The 13795-nt window shown below is 32.8% G+C and overlaps 2 protein-coding genes across 2 annotated transcripts; one reads left to right on the top strand and one right to left on the bottom strand.

The window, feature by feature from the left end:
- Positions 1-60: 60 nt before the first annotated feature.
- LOC100818487 (protein FLUORESCENT IN BLUE LIGHT, chloroplastic-like) lies at positions 61-2858 on the top strand. The gene is made up of 5 exons (NM_001252995.2): positions 61-209; positions 360-469; positions 1050-1212; positions 1936-2259; positions 2417-2858. The coding sequence occupies exons 1-5, from the start codon at positions 116-118 to the stop codon at positions 2617-2619; spliced, it is 894 nt and encodes a 297-aa protein (NP_001239924.1). The 5' UTR covers positions 61-115; the 3' UTR covers positions 2620-2858.
- A 452-nt stretch (positions 2859-3310) lies between these two features.
- LOC100814415 (oligouridylate-binding protein 1B) lies at positions 3311-9523 on the bottom strand. Its single transcript, XM_003547752.5, has 12 exons — positions 9288-9523; positions 7732-7793; positions 7278-7380; positions 7090-7166; positions 6955-7016; positions 6619-6706; positions 6339-6414; positions 6220-6250; positions 5776-5895; positions 5430-5512; positions 4378-4554; positions 3311-3796 (listed from the first exon to the last, which is right to left on the bottom strand). The coding sequence occupies exons 1-12, from the start codon at positions 9387-9389 to the stop codon at positions 3527-3529; spliced, it is 1251 nt and encodes a 416-aa protein (XP_003547800.1). The 5' UTR covers positions 9390-9523; the 3' UTR covers positions 3311-3526.
- Positions 9524-13795: the final 4272 nt, after the last annotated feature.

The raw sequence follows: 13795 nt of genomic DNA, 5'->3' as shown, positions 1-13795 counted from the left end.
ATAGTAAGGTGTGATTCAGCAACAACAGCACACAAAGACACAGACACAGATTGTTATCCCAACGTTTTATCCTTTCAGCTTTAAGCTCACCGAACTAACTCAGCATTCAACAACAATGGTGATGCTCATCCGTTGCTCTTGCTTCTTCGCTCGCCCTCGCTTCTCACAACCTCAATTCTACGGCAACAACACCAAACCCTTACTCCCAGGTCAGTTTTTTTTTTTTTTGTTCTGCACCTCGTCTTCAAACGGATTTCAAAATCGTAACTTTCGTCATGCTTGAGCTTTGAAAACACTCTTTTTGTGCCTTTGGGTCTGGGAAATCTGTGACAAAATTCAATTTTTTTTCAATGAATCAGGGAAATTAGCTTTTCTTTCTCTAAAACCTGACAAGGGTGTTCCACACTTTGAAGATACGCTTGATGGGTCTTCTAAGATTTCATGTTTGCTGCACTGCTCAAAGTGTAAGGTATGATGGTGAGTCACGGCATTCTTGCCGCTATGCACTTTGAAGATAAATGTTAGTGCTAAATATGGAAGTTTTAAGATAAATGTTATTGCTAAATATGGAATTTATATGTTCTTTTTTCTTTTATTGGAAAAATTGACAATGTGGATACTGTTTTGTACACTAAATTTCTCTCTTTTTTGGTCACTTCTGTATGTTGGGATAATGTGATAGGTGAGAGAAACATGTATTCTACCATTACTCCTAATCCTACAGCTAAAGGGATAAAGATAATATTTCTGATTGTTCATTGATGCTCTTTCATTGTGATTACATAGTATATAGAGAGAGAGATACTCACAATCTCTAACAGAATTATAACAAACTCATTCTAGAATCTCCCTAAACTATTATCCATATTTATCTATTATTGTTAAAAGACAAATAAAGGATAATGGACCTAAGAGTGCACAACTCTATTGGCCCATGATAATATTCGTAACATAATGCTTCTGTCTCTACGTTCTGTTGATTTTCAGTTGTTATTCTCTTTTGAAAATCTTTCTCTTTAACTTCTGATTGAAATTGTTTGCCTTGCTAGGAAGACATACACCAAAGGTTCCCATCACTGATATTTGTTGCGAGCAATGTTTTGATGTTCTCTATGCCTAACACAGCTTTGGCTGAAACGTGTGAGGCTGATAACTCTGTTTTCAATATGCCTATACTGCTGGCAGTAGCACTCATTGGAGCCACAGTTGGAGGTAAGGTATTGTGAGATTCCTTGTACAGTTATACTAGCATGAGATCGATGTTTCTAATTATAAGAGCTTGGAGAGTAGAAGTTCATTTTGTTGCAAGATGTTTTGTGGAAATGAGTTATATTTGTTGCATTAGTTCATCTGTTATATGATAAAGAACTAGCATTAGTTATATGCTTTGTACACTAGAAATCTTGATATACATGAGAATCGTTTAAAAGTTAAAGACATTTAGCAATGTGAACTGTGAAGTATGAATGCCTCTTCAAAACTCGATGTATTTACTTGTTATCTTAAAGGTTTCTTGTATACAATATAAAACAACATACTTTTTATTCATGGCAATGGGAACACTGATCACATATGCAGAAACCTTTGTCAATCAAAAAAGAAGGGGACGGGGTTAGATAGCAAAGGAATTAGGATCCTCCTCAAAGAAGAAAACATAGTAAAGAAACTGAGGGGAAATTGAGAGATATCTGCAGAAAATCTATTTCTCTAAGTCCCACAAATATGAGTTGGTAGAAACTTTATACTTATAGAAAACAAAAGTGAAAAAATAAATCAATAAATAAAGGTAGCTAATGTCCTTGAATATCTTATTTTTTATATCACAAGTTTTAATAACTTGTGCTTGTACATGAGTGTGGTAGAGGTATTTTGTTATGTACTTCTATGGATGAGTGGTGCTCTTTCCTTTTCCTGAATTCTCTGATCATATGACAGGGTTGCTTGCTCGACAAAGAAGGAATGAATTACAGCGGGTAAACGAGCAATTGATCCAAATCAATGCAGCTTTACGGAAGCAAGCCAAAATTGAGTCCTATGCACCTAGTTTGAGTTATGCTCCCATTGGTGGTGGTAGGATACTTGATAATGAAATTATTGTTGACCCAAAGAAGCAAGAGCTAATTTCTAAGTTGAAAAATGGAAAGAACTTTCTAAGGAATCAACAACCAGATAAAGCATTCACGGAGTTTAAGAATGCACTTGAGCTTGCCCAGAATCTGAAGGATCCTATTGAAGAGAAAAAAGCTGCTAGAGGCCTAGGTTTGTCGTCTTTCTTATTTTGCTTGTTAACCTGTGCTTTCTGAGCGACTCGTACACAATCAGATTGTTCTTTGTGTGTGTGTGTGTGTTTTTAAAATGAGTGAAGGATTTTACAAGGTGCTCCATGAATACACAATTGAAATGTTGCATATTACAGGAGCCTCACTGCAAAGACAGGGAAAGTACCGAGACGCTATTAAATACCATTCTATGGTTTTGGGCATCTCGGAACGGGAAGGAGAGGACTCAGGCAGTACAGAAGCATTTGGTGCAATTGCTGATTGTTACACTGAGCTTGGAGAGCTTGAGAAAGCAGGCCAATTCTATGACAAGTATATTGCAAGACTGGAAAAGGACTAATCTTTACACCGTTTAACATTTCTTGAAAGAAATAACCAGTGTTGGATTACTAGACTTTCATCATGGCTTGTCACCATCTGTTTCATGCGGATTTTCCCTTTCCTTTCTGATCCTCTCTATGGAACTTCAGATTATTCAGTTCCTATTTATTTTTAGGTTGGAAATGCTCAAAGCTATATGTATTTCCAAGATTGTGTAATGTTAGTCCTTTAGACGAGCAAGGGAAATATTTGTGTTTATCGGCATCTACACTTCTATTGTGTTTCTCTTACACCAGTATATTTAAACCCATGCCACGCGCGCCCATTATCAAAACATTAACAAATTATCATTTCGCTATTACTTTCTATTTTGCCATAAATTTCCATACTAATGTACTGCAATAAAACTATTTATTTCATGTTGTTCATTTTCGAACATATTTCCTTATCTGATCAATCAATGCTTTTAGAATTTTCTAGTTGACAATGATTATGTTAAAAAAATAAAAAGAAAAACTTATTAAAATAATCAACCGGCTTATATACGCGTATCACCCCCACCTTCCTACCACTATCAGATTGATTTGGCATTGAAATATTAATAAATATATAATAGCCCCCTATAGACAGGATGATATTGATGACAACCATGGCATGGTAACACCCGAATAGGTGATGAGAAGATAAATGTCTGAACAGACAATCCCCTCTTAAAATCATAAACACTCACTACTAAGTAGAAAACCGCATAATACATGATACAAACCCATACAAATGTTTGCTCATATATGGTAGGTGTAACTACCACACCACCATCGAGTAAAAAAGTAAAAAGAAAGGGCTCCCTAGAGTTTAACACGAATCAATGTGCACAAGGCAGGATATATAGATAACATTAAACCACCGCATCAAGAGACCGCAGTGTGTTATTGGTAGTACATCATTTGCTGTGCAGCTGCAACATTCTGGAACCCACCATCATATATTGCCTGGCTAGCTCCAATAGCTGCTTGTTTAAGAGGATGTTGCCCTTGGGGATGCATCAAAGCATGGACGCCGCCCATCTTGCTCATTGCTAGCTGTCGCTCATACACCAAAAGATCAGTTGCAGAGAGGCCAGGCAAAGATGCAGCAGCAGGTGGGGGAAGGGGATTTGAAGCAGTTCCGGCTGGAGTGGGCTTGCTCCCCCAAGAGCACTGTATTTAACATGATAGCAATGGTCAGAGTTGAAGTGCAACAAATAAATAGCCTGGGTGTGTTTGGATATGAAATTTTGAGGAACTCCACGTTTAAGTGAATTTACAATACCATATATCAAAATTACTCGTTTGGATGTCAAATCCAAAGAGTTTTTAAAATGATGGGGATTTTATAGACTTTTTTCCCCAAGCAATATGAAAGAATTTCAAATAAACCTAAAATTAAGTAATTTCAAATAACACAAGGAAATTTGCATGTGAAGGAGATTAAATTACTTTACCTACTGAAAGAACTTGAATTGCTTTACCCAACCAAATATTTTTAAAACTGAAGTAATTAAACTTGTATGCATTTTAAATTCATTGAAATGTTAAAGAGAAAATCAAGCTTAACAATTCCAACCCGCCCCAAATGAAAGAAAAGAATCACTACAGCTTAATATGTTTTCTAATTTTCTAAGCAATCTTAGAGCCAGAAAAGTATGTGAACAATAAAAACCATGACCCATAACAAAACGAACCATAAAAAAATTACAGAGTAAATAGCAACAGCATCAAAAGTTCAGTGAAATCCACACCTTAATTTGTTTTCCACAGAGAAGAGACTGGGCATTTCCCATCTGAATGGCTAGAGCTGCTTCAGCATGAGTACTGTACCTCACAAAACCAAACCCTTTATCACGCTGGACACGAACCTCCTCAATCACTCCAGCTCCAAGAGAATGGAAGTGGTGATGGAGATCAAGTTGAGTTGCCTGTGGATTACAAAAAGGTCATAATGAATAAAAAGGCAATAGAAATTGCTGCAAAATTCAAAACATAACTACGCACAAGTATACATAATTATTCTACTACTTCGTACCCCATTGCCCAGAGGCTCTTCGCTATGCGAAGGTATGGGGGAGGGATGTTGTACGCAGCCTTACCCTTGCATATGCAAAGAGGCTGTTTCCGGATTCGAACCCATGACCAACAAGTCACCAAGGCACAACTTTACCGCTGCACCAGGGCTCGCCCTCCAAAAACTTCGTACCCCATTGCCCAGAGGCTCTTCGCTATGCGAAGGTATGGGGGAGGAATATTGTACGCAGCCTTACCCTTGCATATGCAAAGAGGCTGTTTCCGGATTCGAACCCATGACCAACAAGTCACCAAGGCACAACTTTACCGCTGCACCAGGGCTCGCCCTCCAAAAACTTCGTACCCCATTGCCCAGAGGCTCTTCGCTATGCGAAGGTATGGGGGAGGGATATTGTACGCAGCCTTACCCTTGCATATGCAAAGAGGCTGTTTCCGGATTCGAACCCATGACCAACAAGTCACCAAGGCACAACTTTACCGCTGCACCAGGGCTCGCCCTCATACATAATTATTAATTAAGAAAATAATTTGGAAGCTAAAATGTTCTTACATCTCTAAGTCTAACCCAATAGCCAAAAGAGAGAAAGAGAACAAACTAGTTAATAAAGGTAATGTAAAGTTTCAGCAATGCAAATATCAGTGATGCACTTCAAAATCATTGCTTTTGTTGCATGAATCATAATAAGCTTGCAAACTTTTCAACCAAATAACAGTTGGTGAATTGGTATTATTCTTAATTGTCAAAATTAAAAAAACACTAGTCTTTTACCTCCGGAGCAAGGTTACCCACATAAACCGTAGTATACTGAGGATTGTTCTCAGGAGCATCACTGTTAGAGGTCTCTTTACCATCTAAAGCACAAATAGGATAAAACATGTTAGTTAATTCATGCCTAGCATTCCATTAGTTCACTGGGAAAACAGAATACTTCATGAATGCAATAATTTTTACAAGTCCAATCATCTATAAAATCTTTCTATGGTCAAATGTAAAAAGGTTGCAACAAAATGTTAGAAAGCACCCAGGTCCACCCTTAAATCAAGTATTAGAGGCTAAAAATAAAATATTTAAATTCAACTATCTCTCATTGTTACAAGAACTGCAGTGTACTGACCAGATGAGCCATACGTTAGTTCCACCACACTTTTTGCATCTGAGTTTTGCTTCTCTTCAGTACCACCAGCACCTTTTGTTGCCCAGTTACAGCGTATTTGTCTACTTCCAAGCCACTTACCTGAAAGACAGACAGAGCTCATAAATTGTGCTTGGATCATACAGGAAATACAGGTGAACAAGAAAAAACATGAGACTCGTGCAATTACGAAGTGCACATACCATAAGAGGTAGTTCTAAAAAGTCTATAGACAATTCCTACAAAAAAGAACCTAAGCAACATAAAGTCAACACCAATTCTTACAAAAGAACCTGAATGCACAGTTCCTTGCTGTGACATTAATTTTGCTTAAAGTGATATTATATTTTGAAAAATTATTGAGATTCATCTAAATTTAAAGAGGTTCACCATCTAAGGTTGTTAAGCCAATAACAAATTTCTTACCAGTCAAATCATTTATAGCACTTTGTGCATCCTACAAAAATTCAAGAAAAATCTAAGTCAAAACCATAATAAAGAGCCTTGTCACACCAAAAATTAAGATTATAAAACCAAATTTGGACCTGTTGATTACGGAATGAAACAAATCCAAATCCCCTTGAACGCCCAGTCTTCTGATCCCACATAACCCTAGCATCTCTGGAGCCGCCAGAAAAAATAAAATGATGAGCCAAGCTAAGTTACCAACACAATTGTATAGAACACACCGTACAACTATCATGGGAGACAGTACAAATATATTTTTTTTCTATTTTCGATGAATAGAGATTGGTTCAAGTCCAAAACTCCAAATACAGAAAGTGGATGACTGCTTTACTAAGAAATCATGAGAGTGAAACTTACGAACAAGTGGGATAGACAGAAAAGCATGCAAACAGCGTAGCATCAGTAACCTCAGGACTTAGATCGCCAACAAAAATGTTGTAATGACCTGCAAATTAAAAGAAAAAGGCTATACCTTAGCCAAAAGTTCCCAAAGGGGATCAGACTTAGTATGAACATAGGTCCTATTTGTTTAAGCTTATTTTTATAAAAAAAGAAAAAGAAAACACTTCTTTTAATAAAAGAAGCAGTTTTCAGCTTTTTTAATGTTTGTCTAAACTGATTTTTTTAAGTTTAAACAAACTGGCCCATAAATATCAATTTATTTAACATTTTAACTCAGAAATCTGAACTAACCTGACGTATCCTCTCTCTGACCACTCGCATATGCCCAATTAACTTTGATAGGCTGCCCAAATCTGCAAAGCATTGAATTAAAATTAGAATACAAAATGAAATCAATTTAACATAAATCTAAAGAGCAACACTTACAGATGCCTTCCATTGAGAGATAATATGGCAAGAGCAGCAGATCTGCGATCAAAGTAATGAATGAATCCATAGGATGACTGCAAAACAAAGACACCAAATGTCAAATATAAAGCTCCACTTTTAACTAGTTTTTAAAATTTAAATTAACAAATTAGACAAAGACATAACTTAGCTAAAAAAAGATATACCTTATCCTTTCTGATAAGCTTACAAGCTTCAACTGGGCCAGTACCCGCAAAAACTTCTTGCAAAAGCGGCTCAGTTACCTGCGTATGGATGTTCCCGACATACCTGCATTTTCTCAAAGATAAAGAAGCTACAATTTTTTTTAAAAAAAGAACAGAAGAAAAAATTAGGTAACAAATAATTAATTTTAGTCATAAAAGCAAAAAGTAACATACAGCTAGTTTTGGTACACCAGAATTGCTTTTAAGCATGGAAAAAATATCTACTTAAGTAAAATACAAAAGACCATCAACTCAAATGCATTTAACACCAATCGTTATTTGAAATGGAGTAAATAAAAGATGAAAGTAATGGCGCCTAAGCTGGTTTGCACACAATCACAATCATGAAAAAAACAAAAAAATGGGAGATAAAATAGGAGTAAAAGGCAAAAAAAATGTCTGGACAAACACTCACACACTGCGGCAAGTACTTGGATCAAAACCAGGAGGCAGATTTCCACTTGGAATTGGTTCAATCTGCAAAATGAAGAAGTGAAAAAGGAAAGAAAGGAAAAAGAGGGCAAATCAAGAGGGAAAAAAATTGTATTGTATCTACCAATACAGAGAATGAGAGAAGTATGAAAAAACATTTACAGGGGTGAATGGGAATGAAGAAAGCATGTAACCCAACCGATACCAAACAAAAAGAAAAAAAAATTGCATACATCAGTTCATTGGTAAGCCTAACAAAAGTTAACGAGAATGTTTTCACTGTTACCCAAAACACTCGGAATAAATAGCAAAATATAAATTAATACCAAAGCAGTAACAAAAGCAAAAAATCCTTCAAGACTTATGCTGATTTAACACTACATCAAGCACACTGGACAGAAATGCCTAAATGAAGCCGGACAATAAATTATTTTAGTTAGACTATTCAAATTCTTTTCCCAACCAAACCTCTAAAAAAACAACACTCCGGTGCTATTTATAAGAAACAAGTTGTAGTATAAAACACACTACAACTTGTTTCTTATAAATAAGACCAGAGGTAATATTACCATAGGTCTTTTATAAAAATAAAAATAAAACAAATAGCTGCATTTGAAATATAGACCTATTTGCAAATGTATTAATAGTTATTGTCTTTTATATCCTTAATTTATTGTGAAGTCTATTAATGAAGCATTCACCCATTCCCCAAGCAAGCGAATGCATACATTGGCCTATTAACAATTTAAGTCACACTTGGTGGAAAAAATCACCTCGTGAATTACAAGTAGCTTCATTAAATACTACCACCCCTTGAACTATTTAATTCTATGAGTATTTCTGAAATAAAATTTAAATTTATGACATTATTAATTACTATTAATTAAAATAAACTAACTAGCTTAACTATTAGCATTAGTTTGGTTGAATTAGTTTTTTATTTCTCATATATAGAACTGGACAGTTCTCAATATATTTCCCTAGTTTAGATTAGAATAATGCCACTTCAAATTCCTCCAAAGAGTCTGAGACAGGGCACATGGGTCATAGCTCATTACTCCAAAGGCTTGGTCCTCAGTAACTTCTGCAAAAATGTCTCTACGCAATGTGGACTAACCACATTCACCCAACACAGACAAAACGACTAAATTAATTAATTTTTTAAAAACTTCAGAATAACATTATTCAACTAAATAAAATGTCTTTCAAAGAGAATTGCAACCCGAAATTTCTAAAAAAAAATAATCTGTTCATTTGGTCCAACTCATGCAAAACCCTCACACAGCGAGGAAAATTAATTAACTAACTCCAAACTTCGGTAAACGCTACAACAGATAGATATCAAGTAATAAAAAAAATGAACCACACAACACAACGAGCTCCTGAAAAGGAAAGGAGAAATTATTCTCTGCAACAAAAACCCTAGGCTTTCCAATCAACCCCGAAATAGCAAAATGCGAGACACGAAGATCGAGGCAACACGATAAGATAAGATCGAAGCAGTGATCGGAAACGGAGAGAGAGTGTGTGGGGTCCAACCTGAGGAGGAGCAAGGAGACCAGGGTGGTAGAGAGACTGTTGTTGGAGAAGAGCTTGCTGCATCAGAGCTTGTTGCTGCTGCTTCAGCCTGTGATTCTGCATTTTCGTCTTCGTTTCAGAGGGAACTTCCCGGGAAAATGGGTTTGGGTGGAGATTAGGGTTCAAAGGGTCCCAAACTATGGCCCCTCCTCTCAGAGCACCGCACAGGCCTCAGAATAAACCAGAGAGGACTCCCCACGATTCCCCTCCACCACTATTTATACCAGGGGAAGAGAGGCAAATTTTTTAAATAACAATAAAAAAAAGTTAAATACCGTTAATGAAAAATCATATAATAAACAAATTAATAACATAAAATAAGCCCAGAATGTAAGTTAAAATAAAAATTTAAAATTTAAGAAATAATTTAAAGGTAAAATTGTCTAATGGAAATAGAGAGTGACTTGTGGGTGGTTATCTAATCTTAATTAATGGATCAGTTTTAATTTGTACAGGAGGATTAATTATCGTTATTATTTTAATATTATTAAAAATAAAGATAAATGATCTAAAAAATGTAAAGACAAACATTCACACAAAATTATATTCCTTTTATATATTAGTATAGATAATCTTTTTTATGTTTCATAATAATAAAAAATCAGAAAAAGAGTTATGTATAATAAAATTTAGTCAATTATTCATAACTCATAATATATAATAAATTTATTGAATTTTAAAATAATTATTTTAAAGTAATTTAAATAATAATTTATCGGTGTAAAAGAATGTGTATACTTATTTCACTAAAAAAATAGAGAAAATGTGTGCTACCTTAGTCATAATAATCATATATTGTCATTCACATGGTTAAGGTCATTATATTTTTATATTTTTTATCCTTAAATATTAAAAAAATGTGTAGATTCTTTTAAAAAAAATTGATAAATTTTTAAAAATAATAGATTAAGTCTATGACATTTTTTATGCATTTTTTAATTCAAATCTTGATAGAGTAGTAAGATAACTCCGAAGTCTGAAAAACAAAATTCTATTTATGAATGTAGTTTTTTTTAGTGATTTAATGTAGTTATATAGCTAGAGTTTAAATTTGAAATCAATGATTAAACTAAAATAATTTCATTTCACGTGAGTTGAACTAAATTAACTGTTTTTTAAATTTTGGTCATTGATACGAAAATATAGAATAAACATTGACCACTTTTGAAGTATAGAACTATAAATAAAATTAAATTAAAAACTATCACACTACTTGCCTTGTCTTTTCCCTCACAAGTCACAAATATTTTAATTATTATTTTATTATTTTTTTTACTTTTAATAATAATAATAATAATTTTATTTTGTGGTCACCATTTTCGCCCATCAATTATGGAATTGCCTGAGTATGATATGGACCGTGGAGGCCCAAATGAAAGCTAATATGGGCCTGAGGATGGCCCATAATGACAAGGAGCCAAGGAAGAGAATATCCCAAATTGAGGAAGTGGATCGTGTTATTCAATTGGTCTGGTTTGGTTCTCAAATTCAGTGCACTCCATTTGTGCATGCAGTCTTAAGGATGGATTATTGCATTTTTGGGAGAAAAAAAATTAAGCCAAATTAGCCAAGTTATCGTTGCTTCCAAGACTCTGACTTTACATAACTTTATCAAAAGAAATTACCGAAGTGACGAATAATTTAATTCATTTGATGAAAACATGAATACAAAAATGGTGATAATGAAAAGAAAAATGAAGTTGGATCTAATGCTACTACTTGAAAATAACTCAATGTTGGAAGTGTTTTACAAATGGAACAATTAAGAAAGTCTGATGAAAATATGTTTTCTTTACATATTTAATTTCTTTATATTTTTTGTGAAATTAACTATAATATTTATTTATTTTTATTAGAAGATAAGGTTATATGTTCATAAGATAGTAAAAAGAAATGTAAATCATGATGGATGGATTTGAACAATTTTATTTAGATGACATGGTTATGTTTTATATGTTCTTCCACGTAGTTTTTTTTAAGACATGTTCTTGCGCATAGTTATATTTGATTATATTCGTGATTAGTGTTACATAATGATCTTTTTTTTTAGTATTTTCATACTTTTTTTGTATCATATATAGCATTACTCTAAAACTTTAATACTCCAAAACAAAGCATGTAGACTGTGACAGATTTATATGGTGAGTTTTGGGGGAAGTTGTCCCCACTAATTTCATTTTTTTAAAAATAAAATATAGACATGTGATTATAAATTGTCCTATGATTTGAAATGTAGTGTAAAATATAGACATGTTATAATAATTAGTAATTTGATATAAAACGTGAAATCATCAAAAAAAGAAGAAGAAATTACCGTTTAATTATAACTTTATCCATTAATGATCGAAGAAGTTAGAACAATGTGGTGATTGATGAGGATTTTAAAAGATTGAATCCCATCCGGAATGATGTGAAGTGGGACCACGCGCAATTCTTTCTTATAATTATATTTATCTTTGACTGTCTATAATTGACGAAAAAATAAATGGTAAGATGCGTCTAAGATATAGTATAATGTTATGCAAAAAAAATTATCATTCACATAAGTACAAAATGTCAATATAATTTATTTATTTATTTCATTTACACTCTCACTTGTCTAAACATGTATATGTAATTTTCTCTTTGTTTTTTCATTTTTTTATTTATTCAACTAAAGCATATTTTTTTCTACTTTATTTCTCATTTACTTGTATCTTTTTCTTTTATTTATTTTTCTCTCATTTCTTTACTCTTTATTTCACATCTAATGCAATACCATTAAAGAAAAGACAAAAAGGCTTGAAATTGCATTTGTAAACAATATGAACGAGTGTGAAAGGAGATGCCTTCGCTCAAACGCGGATGGACAGTTGTTAAGGTTTTTTCCTGAAAAGTTAATAGAAGATTCATAATTTTCTATACTCGTACGAAATCAATTCAATTTTTTTTTACGCTGTCCAGTGTCCACATTATTTTTAATTTGATTCGCAGTACAAGTTGTAATTATAAAATATAAAAATTAAATTAAAAAAACCAAAATGTAAATGTAAAATAATATTTTCCCATATATATAGGAATTTAATATTGTTATCTATAATTCTATATATTTTATAATAACTTTAAGCTGGTTTTGTAATATTCCACTTTGAACAACACTGAATTTGATAATAATTAATTTCCACTAAAAAAAATTGATGACACTTTATTTGAGTAATTTGATAATCATATTTTTATGTATGTTTAAGTATCCGTTTCAAATAGACTTAGTGATAAAATGGAATTTGTAAAAATATTTTTCACACTTTTTTATCACTGAATTTGATCTCAAAATTCATGCGTTTAACTGAAAATCAAACATTTTGATTTTTTATTTGCAAAATTCAAACTCAATTTTACTTGAAATCACATTGAAAACAACATGTAAATACCAGAATGCAGCAAGTGGTATTGGTTTGGTTGGTAGTCTTTAAATCAAAATAAAAAATTTAGATTTAATTACTAAGAATTACATGTGTATTTTGAAGAATGAGAAAAATACTATATTAATATTAGATCTCTCATCCTTAAAAATATACGTGTAATTTTAATTAACAATTAATATTACATGTGTATTTTCATATGATCTGGCCAGCTTTAAATTAGCACATGAGAGAAGGCTACTCCCTCGGGTAGCACGCGCAAATAGGAAAAAGGTTAGGGGGTTAGTGCTCTTTGTCATTTCCATAATGGCGACAAAACACCAACTAGCATTTTCCATAGTCGGTGTGGATGCGCATTTTTCACGTTGCATTATTGTTTCACGTAATTCATTTATTATCATTGCCTATATCACCTATGACTTTATTCAAGCAAATTCATTTACTCAAAACATTTTTCTTCTTTATTCCTTTTTCTTATCAAGTTGGGTTAACTGGTTGTTCCTATATTAAGTGTGTTTTTTTAGGTTGGATTACTTTTAGATATTATTTTAATACATTTTTATATAAGCAAAATAAGATTTCATTACAAAAGATGCTTAAATTAAATACAAGATACTCCCAGCTAGATGAATTAATTATTTTAATATTAGTTGTAGATGTAATTTATTGTTGTTTTAATTAATTATATGGAATAGATTGTTCCCATATATATTATTTGAATATAAAGTTGTAAATGAAATATGATTTTAACTTATTTTTAGTTTACGTTATCTAAAATAATCAGCTTTTATCAAAAATAGTTAATAGAATGTATTTAACAGTACTTTTTAACTAGTGCTATATATTCATAAGACCTTTTTCTTTGCCATTTATTTCCTTTAGATTACCCCCCGCTTTTTTATCACAGTTTACTTTAGTTCAGAAATGGAATTAATCTTTTCCATTTGTATTACTTAACTTACTTTTAACTTTGTAACTGACATGTACTATTACTTTTCTGTTATTTATAATAAATATGTTAAATAATTAAGAACTGACGACATGCACTATTACTTTTCTGTTATTTAT

The sequence above is a fragment of the Glycine max genome, chromosome 16 (genome assembly GCF_000004515.6).
Source record: "Glycine max cultivar Williams 82 chromosome 16, Glycine_max_v4.0, whole genome shotgun sequence".
Classification (NCBI taxonomy): Eukaryota; Viridiplantae; Streptophyta; class Magnoliopsida; order Fabales; family Fabaceae; genus Glycine; species Glycine max.
This window is presented reverse-complemented; position numbering and strand designations above follow the sequence as displayed.